The sequence below is a fragment of the Suillus subaureus genome (genome assembly GCF_016647635.1).
Source record: "Suillus subaureus strain MN1 chromosome Unknown BJ212scaffold_38, whole genome shotgun sequence".
NCBI lineage: Eukaryota > Fungi > Basidiomycota > Agaricomycetes > Boletales > Suillaceae > Suillus > Suillus subaureus.
Window position 1 is genome coordinate 323025 of NW_024538594.1, and position 17146 is coordinate 340170.

The 17146-nt window shown below is 46.2% G+C and overlaps 2 protein-coding genes across 2 annotated transcripts; one reads left to right on the forward strand and one right to left on the reverse strand.

Moving 5' to 3' along the window:
* Positions 1-9462: 9462 nt before the first annotated feature.
* On the forward strand, positions 9463-11981 carry BJ212DRAFT_1449046 (general substrate transporter; the record flags this gene model as incomplete). Its single annotated transcript, XM_041338631.1, has 18 exons — positions 9463-9479; positions 9535-9659; positions 9722-9781; positions 9830-9867; positions 9920-10061; positions 10113-10183; positions 10234-10288; positions 10337-10448; positions 10497-10539; positions 10604-10818; positions 10870-10917; positions 10970-11018; positions 11078-11174; positions 11223-11288; positions 11345-11466; positions 11516-11593; positions 11643-11712; positions 11767-11981. 18 exons carry the CDS (start codon positions 9463-9465, stop codon positions 11979-11981), a joined length of 1623 nt encoding a protein of 540 aa, XP_041188646.1.
* A 4372-nt stretch (positions 11982-16353) lies between these two features.
* On the reverse strand, positions 16354-17133 carry BJ212DRAFT_1303040 (uncharacterized protein; the record flags this gene model as incomplete). The annotated part of the gene is made up of 2 exons (XM_041333359.1): positions 16354-16911; positions 16969-17133. 2 exons carry the CDS (start codon positions 17131-17133, stop codon positions 16354-16356), a joined length of 723 nt encoding a protein of 240 aa, XP_041188647.1.
* Between the last annotated feature and the right edge of the window lie 13 nt (positions 17134-17146).

Below are 17146 nucleotides of genomic sequence, written 5' to 3' on the forward strand. Positions count from 1 at the left end.
CAACACCGTGAAACAGTCCCCGATAATCCCCGCTACCGAATATCGTCGCAGTTCACGGAAGTGTTTTACCGCAATCCAGGCTGCGAGACACATTGTGAGGACCTCCCATACAGTGGACAGTATCCAAGCAATGGTATCCAGAAGTGCGACATCTTCCGGAATGCCAATTGAGCACTGATAGGTGCCGGAGAGAATGACTTCCCCTTGTATTCAGCACTCAGCAATGAGCCCCATGCACATTTTTTGACCCCAATCACTAAGCATACCTTCTGGTTCATGTATCGCCGATATCATGGTGACCACTCCGTCGAAAATTACGACAGCCAGGAAGGTGACAACGAGAGATATCAGAATCTTTCTGGATCGTTGATACATGGCATACAACCGAGTGATGATGATGGCTTGCAAGAAGTTTCAGTCAAGTCAATATCACTGAGTTTTCGCAAGTGCCAGGCTTACCCCACACCATTGCAAATACCACAAAATTCATCCAATTCCGTATGACAAACAGAATCCAGCCTGAGGAATCCAGTCAGTGATCAGCCTCGAATAGCACACACCAAACAGACTCACATCTGTGGCAGTATGGTGGAGCAGTCATTAGTGAACCAAGAAGTTAGTAAATAACCACACGCACTGCTACAGGGCACCACGGTTAATTGAAGGGAAACAGCAGGCATCTCAGGTGCAGAAGACTCACTGTATCTGTCAACAAGATTGTAGGAACACTGGCTGTATGTCATTGGTCAGAAGAAGCAAAGACGGTGAATGTATTAAGGAGACATACTCAGCAAGTTCAGGCTTATTATGAGAGATATATGATTAGCACAACACCGATCGCTTAGCCTTCCGAACATACAGGGCACGTAAGATTCCAAGATAGCGCACCTAGGTTATTTTCACGTCAGTACAACATGGAAACCGTGACAGACAAGCTGCATACACTGAGATACAGAACTGTCATTAAGGGCCAACGTTGCCTCTAGAATTAAGTGTATTGTCACGTGTATTCCTCTGACATGAGACTTTACTCACCCAGATGAGTTCGACCTATAAAACCATTCTCAGCGAGATAGCTGCTCCGGTCATGGAATCAACATACCTCTTGGCCAAATGTGAGCGCTGAATATACTTGTAAGATATCAGCAGTTCTTCGATATTATCATGCTCACCCCAATCATACATTACTGCAACCATGGCGGCAACTGCAAAACCACAGCCAAGGTTAGATTGAGACATCAGCTTGGACATCCGACTGTTCTCCACGAACCTATAAAATAGCTGGAAAAACGATATGCATTGATGACCGGCCACCAAATTGGATCATTTGAGACTACAGTCATACTGTTAGAGAATGGGTGCAGGCAAGAGATGAGCTTAGTAGGCGTATGACGATGGCAGTCATGCTAGTTATACCATCATCCAGTGCTTGGATATTTAAAACGAGATCGAGGGATATCGGATGTCCGTTCCTGCCTTGATTGACCAAAGGCAAAGTCAAACCAGGGCTCAACGTAAATTAAATGTTGGCACCGTGTAACTGAGTCAAGACTGTCGTCCGCTTAACTGTTACACTAAAAGGCAGTGATACTGAAAACTTGTGTTTCAGTATCGCGGACAGTATTATATAGACTATGGGAACTCTAGTAAGCCAGCATGCTTACACCGATCAGTAAACCAGTGAAACTTAGATACTATCACGCATGGCTCGGATTTATATAACGTCATATATAGGTAAGAGGCTAAAAGCATTCACTCACCGTGTTGGAGTCAGATGGCGAGAATCACAGTCCGAGAGCAAGTAGAAATGACGGCTAACGCACTTTGCCGGTAGTCTCGTAACCAGTACTATCTGGACTGTGTCTTTGAGATGTCAAGTGTTTGACGTAGTCAGACTAGTCGATCTCGGAGAAATTTGGCAGGCGAAGCGAGGAGTTTGAAATTTGACAGATGCCAGTGATGCCGGAGGTACTTGCGATCATACAGTACTTACAAGTTATGTGTCTGCTCCTGTCTGCTGCTCTCGCTCAGACTATATGCTATGTTAAGTTTCAATAATGTATAACAGCCTACCCCCGATGTTGTATTTACCCGCGGGTACACACACAAGAAATAGTAACACTATGTAGGTCCAATAACCTCACCCAACACTCTCATCTTCTCGTTTTCTTTTCTTCAGAGACTTCATGATCTCAGTAAGGTCCTCAGGTGCTACCAGATCACAGCGGAGCCATGAGCCGAGACAAAGGAATGCACGAGTCGATGACAGAGACAGGCGGTTTCGAGTAAAGTGTAAAAGGTGCCGGCCTTGCGAAAATACACGTTCCACTGCAGTCGAGGTAGCTATGGCGTGCAACACATAAGCTGTGATGCTAGCGAAAGTGATGGTGCACGACCTACCAGGAATACTAAGGTAATCAAGTGCCATCCGGTGCAAATTCGGATACGTCTTTTGATTGTGGACCCACCATTGCAGTGGGACTTTGGTATTCTCCACTGGTTGCCGCAAATAGTCGTCAAGCTCATCTACTAGAGATGCCGCTGTGCCAAGAGATATGTCACCAAAGTCGTCAGCACATTGTCGTACCTTGTCTTCTGCAGAGACATCCCTAAGTATACTCACATTTTCGACTTGCATTTTTCAGTCTCGACCCACACCAACACCATCTACTCTGCAGTCCTCTGCAATCTCTCAAAGCCTGCCTATAGCACCCACCAACCTGGTGGCCTCCTCATGCTAGTCACACTCCACCACAAATTGTCGATGTTCTTTTCACCCAGGGTCAATTGTCGTGCTGAGAGCGCCTGTCATTTTGTTTAAAATGTTTTATCACTGAAACCTTTTTAATGATAGTCGCCCTGGGATGGATTGACGATGCGCTGGCAGCTATCGTTACCGGGGATAATTATGACGAATCACCGCTGTCATAACTGTATACGAATCTACAAATACTGTAAGTAAATCCAATGAAATCATTCGCAAAATCATGATGCACTCAGGATCGAAGTATCATTTGAGTCTTTGTTCACAGATTCGGTGCAGGGACATCTCTAAGTTATTTCCATATATTGTCATGTGCATATTGATAGTTGATAATGGCACCAAAGCTCGATGTAGTCAAATGGCTTATTGGTCAACTTTACACACTCAGAATACGCGATTCGCCCACATGTCGATTCGTGCTCTTGGTGCATGCGCGACGGACTGCTACATCATATAGGTTTGTTACATTCAACGAGGGACATGCGGTCCCTACTCCGAACAACAAGCTGAACTTAGCTGGTCAGTCCCTGTTACGAGCTGGCTTCGCAAGAGGATATTTTGTTCCACGCCAAATTGCCGGAAGGCGTTGATTCACAAGGTTGATCTTATTAGGTGGCAATGTGCTTGGCATTGACCTTGCCTCAGAAGGAGATATCTTATTCCACGTCAAATTGCCAACAGACCGAGCTTCACAAGGTCGATCTGAGGTGGCTATTAGCTGGAATTACAGGTACATCAGTTCGAGAGGGGATTTCATAAAACCTTAGTTCTCTCATGTTGCCATGAAGAACAGTATTCAGCACATAAAATCTTCCTACATTCCCCTTCAGACTTACCTGAGCCCATGCTAGTATCACGAATAATGCGTTTTCCATTTGTCCTCGCCGTTATTGCTGCTTTGGCAGCATCAATATCTGCCACTGACGCTGTCAATGAGGGCTGTCCTTCTGTTTGCTTTCTTAGTAGCCAGTGCTCAGGCTGCGCTGATGGGGCGCTTTGTGTGAGTATGAGTGGTTCGCATTTAACCCAATCACTCACCGGCATGGCAGATCTTCTTTGTATGCTTTTACTAGCGTGTCAGTGAGTCATATTTCTGCTTTTACATCCGTGCAGCATGGTTTACGACACAACGCGTCAAGTGATTATATGCTCGATCATTGGGATGGGATAAGGACTTTGGTGGTGGCAGAGGTGAAGTTGGGGTGAACATGCAGTGGAGATGATATTTGCTTTCTTCGGAGAGATTTGCTGGAGGTTGAGAAGTCTTGTGGCGTCAGATCCCTTGTAAGCTAATAGATTGTACAGAGCCGGTTCTCTATAGGCTTGCTTAACGAAAAATAAATAGTTGAAAGGACGGCATGCTCACCGCGGATCTAGATTTGCTGTGAAAAAGTCGCCGAACGGCCGTACGATTTCATCAAGTGACTTCGGTTCGAGTTTGAAAGAGCGGGACGCCACGGAGCATTGGGACTGAGTACTTGCTTCAAGTTAGAGCACTGGAATCTTAGCGGGTCCAGATGTGAATGACATACAATATTGCACTGGTGGAAATCCGTATGCATGAAGGGGCGGGACCAAGCAGAATGCTGGTGTATAACGCAACAGGTGGGCATTGGAACGAGAACGGACTAGCAGCCTGGGTGTGAACAGGACTACACACAAAGAGCCGCCGCACAAGACGCTTGTGAGCTTGACCCAGGGGAAAGGTACAATATCATTTTATGCATGAATATTGAATACTGGATCCTCAGTACCATGTACTATGGCCTGGGTGCGCTACTTCACATTTTCAAGTTTGCGCTGCATGCCATGTATGGTAGCGTGCATGTATTCTATCCTCCTCTACTGGTTTGGCAACAGTCACATATATAGCCTGAGAGTCTTAATGTGTTAACCTGAATTTCGGTCACGAAGTTGGGCGTTGACTCTGATTAGAATGTACAGATAATCTCGAACCGGAATAACCCGGCACCACTATACATCCAGCAGCTGAGCGCACGCGCCGCGACTGTTCGTTCCTTGCATTCGTTTCTCTCTCTCAGCACCCAGCGCTCAACAACGATCGAGCTGGTTCCCCGAGATGATGTTCAGGCGCTCAAGTCGGAGCTCGAAAGAAAGACGCTCTTGAAGGAGCAAGAGCAGTCACTGAGCTCCCTTCCATCACGACGCGTACTAAAATGCTCGACGTGGCACGTGCAATAGCATCATCAATTTCGTGACAGTTGCAAATGTTGATTATCAGGAGAGCATTTCTCGGAACGTCTTCTCTTCCCTACTAGCCACTTCTCTTACTACTATTTCATTTTCAAGGCCCTTCTCATCGAGATGAACACATTTTCCGTCCATGTGGAACATTCACTTGGCCCTTCGTCACCCAGCTCATCAATACTTCCAAGAGCCATATTCGAAAATTCACTGCGTCCTCGAATTCCAATTCGACGTTTGGCACTCTTGTTTCAGTATCTGTGTCCATCTTCTTTGAGGAGGTCATCTACTTTAACCCTCGCAAGTTCCTATGGCATGCACATGGATGCGGAAGGTGATCTGTTCAAGACTTCTTCGGACTTCCGCTCTTCGCGTCCTAGACGCCGCACTTTGATTTGTACCACCTCCCACTTCTTTGTACGACTGCCCTCGTAGCCTCACGCGTCTATCATATTCTATGACAGGAAACTGGATACGACACGTGTATATACTTGTGGTCGCACTTTATCAGCGTGTACATGAATTAGAAGAAAGGTTGTGGATTTTCGCTCATGTTGTGATTAAGCATTGGGTTCGAGTGAGTACAGTGAATTTCAAAGAAGAATATTGCTAACCTTGAGAGAAAACGTCTTCATACCTTGTTCAAACCTGTGTTAGATTCGTGATCTTCCGATATGATAGTGTCGTTGTTGTGCTGAACCCAGCAATACCGAAAATACCCCGAAGATCGCGCAACATAGCACGTTGCCAAGATCACGAACAGTTCTCTGATCGATCTTTTGCGACATTCAAACATTCCGCGCGAGTCACTGCTTTACGATTTCATGAAGAATCCCTACCTTGATCCCATCGGTATCCTTGGATACACATTCTATTTCTACTGAAACTCATACTGAATCACTTGCTTCAATCAATCAGATATCATTCCTCACTTTGGCGATGTAAGCGCTGGATTGTGGCATATCAAGCACAAATGTGATCGTTATACGTACACCAAGTTCCCCCGCTCACTCATTCCCACCCTCTAATAGTATGACTCTAGTCTCGAACGATCCCAGTTGGTGGCCATTCATCAATGCGAGTCTTATTGGCAGCTATTTTATTGGTTCGTGGAGAGTCAGCCGCATGACAACGTTGATGACTCGATTAACCTTGGCTGCGGTCTTTGCAGTTGCTTCCTCTGTCGGGATAATATACGATTGGGGTGAGCAAGACTAAGTATGAAAGGATCACCGGCATCATTATGGTATCTCTAGGACTTACGTTTGGACAAGAGGTAGGTTGACACCATTATAGGAGCAGCCATCTCGCTGAGAACAGTTTTTTAGGTTGAACTGATTTGGGTGAGCGGGCTCCTCCATCAAAAGAACGATACGAAAATACAACATGTTCACGGCAGAGGCAACGCTGGTCCTTGATGACCGTACTGTATCTCAGTGTACGTACCTTGTTTTTCAATATTTGCGCTTAGCGAGTCCAAATTTTGCTGACTTCAGAATATCCTAGGTGCGCTATGTTGGAATAGGATATGCGGTGTACGTTTGGACGTTTAAGCCATTGATGTTGCACGCTTTACCCATCTCTCATATCAGGATGATCACCCTATGTATGTCTCCTCGCATAGACTCTGTTTCTTTCTTGTGACAGACGACATACAGTCAGTGTTCCAACAATTTCGAAGACAGATGCAGTGAGTCTTCCACGTTGATGCCTTCCATTCCCGTCCAAAGACTGAACTACCGTGCAGGGGTGAGTGAGATTCTTGAACAACTTGTTGATCCAACGTAACGGCTCCCGCAGTTGTGGGTTTGTTTCAAGCCTGTGATCCTCCGAAGCTGATAACTAATGTTGCTGGATTTGTCAGGCCTTATCATAAGCGATGCGGTTAACTGGACGGGTGAGGTTGTAATTGTAATGCTGGGCGGTGAGCTGTACACGTCCGTGATATTAACTTGACTGAAACATCATGCAAGCCATCATGATCGCTCGGTTATATGCCATGTATCAGCGATCCAGGAAGATGCTGATATTTCTCGTTGTCATCTTTCTGGCCATCAGGATCGCGAATGCAGTGATAGTCGCAATAGAGATGACGCAGTTTTCAGGGGGTAAGGTTTAATTATGTATGAAAGTTCAAGTGCACCAAGCCTGTTGACAAATACTAGAGGAATTCGTTCTCTCCGGTACCTATCAGTGCATAATTGACATCAAGGTGGATTCCTTCTTTCTGGTTTCCGTGACTTGGATACTTGGCACTGTATGGGAGGTCATTGCACTGTGTCTCGTGGTCTGGATTGCTGTAAAGCACTTCCGTGAACTGCGACGATACTCAACAAGTGGTATTATCGGGGATTGTTTCACAGTGTTAATGCAAACTCACATTGCTTACTTTGCAATGTGAGCTCATCATGCGAATGTGATTATCTTGTTTTGCTAATGTTTGTACGTGCTAGTTTTCTGGCCGTGTCTTGCTTTCCACATCGGTATGTTCTCTCCAACACTCTCAGCGGTATGTGGATCTGTCATGGACCTTTACATGCGACCATGATCCATCATCTCTATAGGACCCATATTCCCTGGAAATTCAGATTTATTTTGGTTTCGGTCAAATCCTCGAGATCGTGCAGCTGTTTGTGCTGGGACCATGCCTCATCCTCGGTGTCCGAGAATATCACGCTGAACTCGTGGCCAACCCTGATACAGCAACCATTATGACTTCAGTTGCTTTTCAGGAGCGCGTCCATGTGCCAACCAGTGGTAGTGTGTAGCGCAGGAGATGCTTGATCTGAGTGATTTGCGATTGGCGAGTAGTGTGCAGGAAGCAGATGAATTTGTTTTTATTTATTCCAGGTTTTGTCGTGGTACCTCGCTCATGTACAGATATCCTCGCTCATACTTACAGTCCTGCCTATTCTCCTTTTTATTTTTGTAATTTACACCAAAATTTACACTTTCATCAGGCGTCCATATAGCACGCCGTCAAGTCATACTTCGGTTTTGGAGCTACTCGAGGAGTCATCTGACATGATCAAATTCGTATGCAGGTATCGCCACCTGCTTGCGTCCCACCCGAGAACCTATTAGATCATGGCAGCGACTTTCGAGTCAGGTTTCCAATTCCTCTTCCCATGCAGCTACATATGCATCCAAATCTGATCTTTCCATGGTTTTTGGCAGCTGGTGCTCTCTCATATCTGTTGTAAATTGGACGTGCGGTGTTGTCTATATTGCGACAGATATCAACCGGAAGTTGAGACTGAGTCTGATGCATCACCAACTGCACGATGCATAGAGTGCGGCTCAGTGTGGTACGTGATCCATCACATTCGAACCATGCTGACCACTGCCATCTGGCATCATCATGATATGATCGGTCGAGGCAGAGAACGACAGCGAGAACGAGAAGGTGTTTCAGACGCTGAAGATGAATCAGAGCAGGGAAATCAGGCATCGAGTGGTGTGCTGGGAGGGGTAGCCCGGGTGAATTGCATTCAGGCTACTCTCATTTGTCCGTTTGAATCTCATGTCTGGTGTTATACCGACAGGATGTGAACTTGTTTGAACAACATTCGAGTGAATATCAGTGACTTGTCAATACTATCTTGCTCACCCCAATCGTATATTAACCCAACACAACCGGCAACTGCAAAACCATAGCCAAGGCTAGGTCCAAACGTCACCGCCATGACCCGACTAGCTTGCCACGAACCTAGAAAATAACTGGCAATACGAGCTGTATTGATGCTTGGCCACCAAATGGGATCATTCGAGACCATGGTTATACTGCTCGAGAATGGAGGTAAATGAGTAGCGAATTGAGGATGATGGCATTCGCGCGCTTTTATTGCCGAAACGAAAGATGGTATCACTGCCGTGATTGACGGTGCTCATGATAAGGGGAATCACTGGCACATTAGGCTCATCGAAGACCAGCCTGGCTTATATAACCACGCGTCAAAATTTCCCACTCTCAAAAGACATAGTACATCAGACTGGTCTCACATAACGAAGACCAAGTTGGTTGTGAAACAACTACAAGCAGTCACATGCAGAGTGTTTCTCAAAGAACTGTTCGTCATTTCTGCGACTTTTTTCCGCGATGCCATTCTCGAGATATTCAAGCTGGTCGTTCCGAAAAGCAAAGTTGCGCACTGTACTTCAAAGCTTGTGCTGTGTAACCATGATAGACTTACAGTTGGCAGAAGTAGTGAATCCCGGGTAAATAAGGAGAACCAAGGTGTCGTGACGTACCTCCCAGCGCATCTTTGATTAATTGGTGCGTTTGCCACCGTGACGCCACGTCTCAGGATCTTACCTCTTCCCCAAATGTACCAAATAGCCTACTACACGCAGCAAGATCCGGAATATGGTTGATATTTTCGACAGCGCCCAGGCCAAGTGCGTCCGCGCACTCATTCCTTATAAAAAGCCTACGACCCGTCATTCAATCACCTTCACGTCCTCTTACACACCGACTCAGCGTGTTCACCTTAATGCCAGTCCCCCAATGGTACGATCACAGATTTTACCTATCGAGAGTCGTGGTGGAAGAATCGTGGTACGAGCTTCGTTAAGCATATACAAATTAATAATGTGCTTGACCATCCAGGCATCCTGATGCTAAACATCTGTTTGATTTTACCGCTCTTATCATCAACGCTTAATGGCTTTGATTCATCGATGATAAATAGTTAGTCACAAACATTTGTTATCATGTTCGTGGATGGTTCAAGTTGACTCGCGTTACCTTAGATCTGCAGATCTTGCCCGGATGGCAAGAGTACTTCCATAAACCACAGGGCATGAAGTTAGGTACGCAGCTGCCGGCTCTCCTGTAACAATTTTATTCATTGTCGTTAGGACTCATCAATTGTGCACATGACATCGGCATCCTCAGCGTAAGTTGTAGCACTGTGTTCGTATCACTACCGAGCTCATGCTGGCTCTCAGGGAACTCCATTTTCTCCTTATGTGTCTGATCTATTAGGACGGCGAGCAACTATGTTTATCGGGGCGGTCGTCATGCTAGCCGGTATTCTTACGCAAGGCTCATCCATGACCATACAAGTCTTCATTGGCGCTCGTGTGCTTAGTATGATGCACATTCAAAAAGTCATTCATATACTTATCATCCATGTCTTAGTCGGCTTTGGGATGGCTTTTTCCATCAATGCTGCTCCCTTGCTCATCAGCGAACTTAGCTATCCAACACATGTGCGCTAAATCACCTCGTATCTCATTCATCGGCTCTAATTTCATTTCAGCGCGGAAAAATGACCTCTCTGTACAATTCGATGTGGTATTCTGGCAGCATCATTTGTATGTGAGATCCAGTGTCACACATTTGATCTCACACATGTCTGGCAGCGGCTTGGATCTGCCTGGGCAGTTATGATGATACGGGGACATCGCCGTTGTCATGGAGGACCCCTTCATACGTTCAAGCAGTCATTCCTATCATTCAAATGGTGCTAATATGGTAGGTCTGTTAGCTCGTGCTTTGCTCGAAGTGACTCAGCGCCTTCAGGTTCATCCCAGAGAGTCCTCGATTTCTAATGGCTAGAGGCTTGGTTAGCATTCATGACGATACACTTCATTAAGTAAATCATCGAATAGTCATCTGTTTCTTTCCAGGAATCGCAAGCTGCACGTGTCCTCGCTCAGTGCCATGCAAATGGGGGGGACGAACGCAACCCTCTAGTAGTCTTCGAGATGGCTCAAATCCGACATGCTTTGAACCTCGAACGAGAATTCACTTCTGGAAAATCCTACTTGAGGTGCTTCTCAACTCCGGGCAACAGACAGCGCATGTTTACCATCATATGGATCGCAGTATTCTCACAGTGGAGGTTTGATCAATTTCGTTCTAGTTTGATGACTGGCATTGATGCTCGTTTCAGCGGCAATGGTCTGGTATCGTATTATATCAACACAGTCTTGAATGGGGTGTACGTTTTTGAGGACGTCGGATGGTATTTAGCCTGACGGCCGTTTCAATAGCGGGATCACCCAGACTCGAACGAAAGCAGCTATTAACGGCGGTCTGCAGGTTCATCCATGGTTTCTCAGAAACAGAACTTAAAATTAATGCGCATTTCACGCGTTCAGACTTTTAATTTGGTCAGTGCGCTGGTGAGTATGATGATGGTGGACAAACTGGGGAGGAGGAGAATTTTCTTGATTTCAAACATTGGCATGCTCATAGGTCGGTATTGCTCTATGACGCTGAATTGAAGGCTTATAATCTGTCCAGCCTTCGCTATGTGGACGGTCACGACCGCTCTTTTTAGCCAGTGGGGGAATGTGGTAGCTGCGAGAGGCATGTTCAACACCTTGTATGTATGCTGGCGCAAGCTAATGATCAAGTTCGAACAGCTACCGTGCCGCTCATTTTTATATACTTTTTTTTCTACGACTTTGCGTATACGGCGATGCTCGTGTTATACACGCTCGAGATTCTGCCTTATAATATTCGTGCCAAAGGGTTTGCAATTATGGTTGGTCGCTTCCATCCTATCTCTGAATGCCCCCTAACGTCGTCTACAGAATATTACTATCTATTCCACCAATGCTTTTAACTCGCTTGTCAATCCTGTAGCCCTGGACACCATAGGATGGAAATACGTAAGTTGTCAGGCCTCATTCATGCGATCGATCGACCTTTTTTGCACAGTACCTCTTTTACTGCGGATGGCTTATCTTGGAACTCCTATTCGTGATGGTGTATATCGTCGAGACGAGAGGTGATTGTTATCTCTTTGCCTCATCGAGCTCTTGTGGACTGTTACTTTTTTTAGCTCGCACTCTGGAAGAAACCGCTGCTTTGTTTGACGGCGTTAAAGTCCATCGGGGTATCGTGGAGCGGACGGATGAAGCTGGCATGACTTTAGGCAGAATGTCACCATACCCTGGACTTCAGGACAATCCCGGAGCAGTGGAGACTGCGAGTTCTGTTTCGCGATCGTATTTCGAATCTCAGTCTGAAGAATCCGCTGTTGCGTTTGCCAGATAAATTCACGATTGCAGTTCACGATTATTGTATGTACTAAGAGCGTTCAAATGCTGCAGGGTTATGTTCGGAGTTGGTTGATTAGGGTAGTCAGACAGAAAACCGGTGCATTATATTCTTATTAAGTTTCTAGGTTATTGTGCACCTTGGAGATCGTGATGGTTTATTCCCTCTCCTTCGCCACCTCTGGCCACGATATGACGTCTCCCCACCTAAGTACAGGCGCTTGCAGACTGTTCACAGATTATCACTGCAAATCGATGTAATGAAGGGGTCGATCTCTGTCAGTTGTCACCTTGTCGGCCGTCAATATTACCAGCGGGGAATCGTCGCAATGATAATGGGACAGGTTTGAGTTGATAAACTTTGATTATGGATGACATACTTTAGTGCACGAAGCTCATTGGCGAATACCAGAGGAGATCATTCTGTTCAGCATCCATCAATGCGCTTCTGAGTTGGATGCTTCCCACTATATGAGAGGTCCTCGTGCTATATCTCGCAGCCTAATGTTCAAACGTTGGACGCTCCATATGTCCGCAGTGCTGCAGCTGCAGCTACCATGGATGTCCCGCCCGCCCAGATTGTTTTCAATTTTCATGGGAGCGTAAGGATCACGTGTAAGTACCTCCAATGATTGCTTTCATGGGAGCCTAGTGTTGCCTAAACTCACACGAAGGGAGGGTGGCAGAACTTGGCAGAACTCCAGTGTATCCGAGGACCGAGACTCGCGATGTTCCGGGCCAGTTGGATCGGGTCGAACAAGGAATCATTCCACAAGCTGATCTAGATGAGATTGAAGTGGTTAATTACAGTGGTGGGGATGAGGGATGGGATGGAGCAACATTGATGTCGTCGTCAGGAATGCCATATACACATAGTCTATCGGAATAGCCTAGAGTTTTGTTGCCCCGGTAAAACAACCACCGCGCCGGTTCTGCCGGTTATAACCGGCAGAACTGACCCGAAGTGGTTCTTAGAGTTAGACTGCCTACACTATTTCAGGTTTTCATCTAACAGTGCATAGCAGTACTTAGACTGGTGACCAGCCCGTCTATGAGGCACTAGGCGTTGCGTTTACACAGCTCCATCGCACTGCCCCGATTCCACCGCCTTTGTTCTTCCTTTTCCTTTATTCATAACCTTCCACTAGTTTCCCGCTTGGTCATGCAACCGTACAGGGGCGTGTAAAACATTGATCGGGGTGTATCTGGTCGTGCATCTGTACTCATCATGTGCATGATTGATTTGGCGCTGTATGTTTTACATTAGTTTTCATCAGAGCCACACAGCGCTGACTATACTTTGCGAATGTTTGTGACATTATAGCCCGATGTCCGAGGCACTCGGAGAATGACGAGGTGCGCAAAAGGCGAAAGGCGCTGAGGGCGGCGAAGAGCAGGTATGGAGAGATGTGCTCCGAGGGGTTGTTAGCAGCCCGGGTGGGACAGGTGAGTTATCCGTTCGCTTCATTTGGACCTCCCATACTTTTCGTTTCCAACTTTTCTGGTTTCACGCCAATATAACGTGACCGTGTTGAGTGACCTTGGACAAGCTGGTATACTCCCAGACCTGAGTGAGCAAGTGGAGGTTCACCATTAGCATCAACTTTGATCCTATGAGTCAGGACCGGCGTGGAGTACCTTGACTTCCTTTTTCTTACGAAATTACTGAATGTGGTCATTCAAAACAGGACATCCTGTAGTTCTTATTTCGGCGGTAAAAACGCTGGATGGTGGAATATTTAGCATGGACGATGCCACCCGTTACCAGGTTCGCGCCCACCCTCTAACAACATGACCTTAATCTCAAATGATCCTGTTTGGTGGTCGTTCATGCTTTCGACCCAAATGACCAGTTATGTTGTTGGTTCGTGGAGAACCAGTTGGATGATGCATGGCGATGTGATGATCTAACCTCACGATTTCGCAGCAGCCTTCTCTTTTGCGGTGATATATGATTGGGGTGAGCAAGATAGTATTCAAGTATCACTGGTATACTTATGGTGTGTTCCAGTATTGACATTCGGACGAGAGGTAGGTTGGTATCATTACCGGAGCATCCATCTCTCTAATAATGTATTTACAGATCGAATTGGTTTGGGTAAGCAGAGTCTTGCAACAGAAAACACCCAAAAATATAATTAATGCGCGGCAGAGGCAACATTGGTCACTTATGACTGTTCTGTATTTCAGCGCATGTATTTTGTGTTAGTTGAGACGTTATACTGACTTGACAATGTTCTAGGTCCGCTACGCTGGTATATTGCATGCTATGTATGTTTAGATGGCTAAGCAATTGATGTTGTGTTAATCAGCTGTCTCTTATACTCAGCATCAACATTCAGTGTATGTCTATTCACATACATTGTTTTTTTTCCTTTGATCGATAGCATACAGTGTCCCTTTCGTCAAATTCGGTGACAGATTCAGTAAGTATTCTGCACCGCTGCCTGCCATTCATATATGAATCAACTGCACTCCCCTGTAGGGGTGAGTGAGTTACGAGCTTCCTAATTCAATATAGTGATTGCTGTAGCTGTGAGTTTATTTCAAGTCTGATCATCCGAGGTTGTTAACCAACGTCACTTGATTTTTCAGGTCATATGATGTTCGACGTACTAAGTTGGATGAATGTCGCCGTGACTGCAATATTGGGCGGTGAGCTACGCAGCTGCATTACGTTGATTGGACTGACACATCGCGCAAGTCATCATGATTGTTCGGTTACATGCCATGTACCAGCAATCCAGAAAAGTACTGATATCTCTCGGCGTCATCTTCCTGGCTGTCAACATCGCCAACGGAGTGATCACTGCAATGGTTACGAGTCGTGTTTTATCGGGTAAGCTTTAATTCTGGTGGATGGCAGACTTGAATACGTGAGGCCCATTGCAAATACCAGAGGTGTTCATTCTCTTCGGCAATGCTCAGTGCACTTCTGACTTTCAAGAAGGCTCAGATAATCTACTTCTGGCTTTGATGACTTGGGCTTTCCCCGCTGCATGGGAGGTCCTTGCACTATGTCTCGCAGTCCGGATTGCTGTCAAACGCCTCCGGGAGCTGCAGCGACCATTGTCAGGATGGCTTAATGCTGGGGACTGTTTCGCGGTGTTAACAAAAACCCACGTAATTTACTTTGCAAGGTGAGCTTATGATGCGAATGCAACTATCATTTCCTGCTGAAGTTCTGCACCTTTAGTTTTGTTGCTGTTTCTTGCTTCATCCTCCCTTATGTGCTTGTAACGACCATAGCGGTATGTCGATGTGATACTGACGTTTGCATGCGACTCTCGCTCATCATTACCACAGGACTCAATTGTTGCGGAACGTCGGATTTATTTTGGTCTGGCCCAAACTTTCATAGTCACAGTGATGTGTGTGCTGGGACCACACCTAATCCTTGGCGTTCGAGAATATCACGCGAAGCTCGTGGCTCACTCCGAAGGAGGGCCCGACATGCCTTCGATTGCCTCTCAAGAGCGTGTGCATGTGTCAACCAGCACCAGTGTGTAGCATGGGACATGCTTCCCGTGTTCGCTGCATGTCGGGTACTCTGCAGGGAGGGAGGGAACTTGTTTTATGTTCGAAGTTTTCATCATGATACTTTTGTCTAATATACATAAGCACGCATTTCCGGCGGCTCAGTGTCAATTGTGTCCACCCCGTCATGCTAATATCCTTAATATAGATTCCAAGTAGATTTGTTAGAGAACCTATATATCTGGACAAAGGAATATACATCGTACATATTTATTAGCGAAAACAAGGTTTCTGTTAGGCGTTGTGAGATGACGGTAAGTTATCCGAGTCGGGATCGGAGTAAACGAATTCTCCCAAATGTTGTCAAGAACTGTACGAGTAGCCGTTAGACATGTTAGAAGCCAATACGGCCGATGGTCTTGTTTGAGCATTGCTAGAGATTATATATCAGTTGAGTGATACAGTAAAAGGAGTGCATGCTGTCTAGCAACAGGACTGGCCGGGAAATGAATGGCAGACCGATCGACTGATAAGGTCACACGCGGTATCTCAGCCAAATACGTCCTCAACGGAACTATGACACAAAGTTGTCGTTCATTAGCCTGCCGTTTGGCGTTCAGGTTTATGGAACTTGTTTCCGTTTTCGTTTCGATTCACGAGCCCTGGCCAGTAATTTCTGTGAGACTTAGGAATGTGTCGTACATAAGCTCTGAGCCGTTTCCTCTGCTTCTGTCATATATACACTGCTGGAGCAACAATCAGTGAGAAGCAACCGTCACAGAAAAGTAGAACATTCCACTGTAGTTACAGCGTGCAATAGTGTACAATCGACATCATCAAACACCAATCCGCCAAACGGGTAATTATGATCAGAGCACTCAGCACGTATGTCATTAATAAACCCCAGGAAGCAATCTATATTTCACCTTCTTGGCCCAATACTCCCAATCCTCTCCAAGAGCACGCTGCAGCATCTTGTCCTCCACTGAAGATCGGTCGATGCCAACTAAAGCGGTTGCTGTATACATGAAGAGGACAATCGTTGTTAGTACCTTCATGCAAGGCACTTGGAGAATTTCAGACTGCCTCATCCACGACCCTTGGCTCCCGTGCATGATGACAATCCCGACATATTGCAGAAGGAAGCCAGTGTAGCTTGGGTGGCGGACGATAGAGTACGGGCCGTTTGTTACGATTTTGTGCTCTTTTCTGACGCTGAGCGGGAAGCTCCAAAACTTTCCCAAAGTCAACATGCAATAAAGCCTGAGCACGCCTCCGACTATGATAGAAAGACTGCCAGCAAGGAAAACGGGAGTGATTGGCGTGGGGTGAAGTGTGCGCAAAAACCGCACAGCGCTAGCGCCATAGACGCTCGCTGGAATATGCGAGGGACCTATATGCACAGCGAGAATGCTGGTCACTTCAACAAGTGATGCTGCCCATGCGCTAATCTGTTATATTGTCCACCGATCCATCCAGACAAAAATCGATATATGGGAGAAACACACCTTGGATGACTCTAGACCCTGAAGATATAGAAACAGGCTGATAAATGATTCGGACACCGATAGCACCACCTTCTCTTGAGATGACGGTGGCAGGGAACGAGAAGTCACCGAGATGTGTATGCAAATGGCCGAAGCTACGAGGAAGGGGATCTTCAAAAGACTCATGCTGCATCGCTGA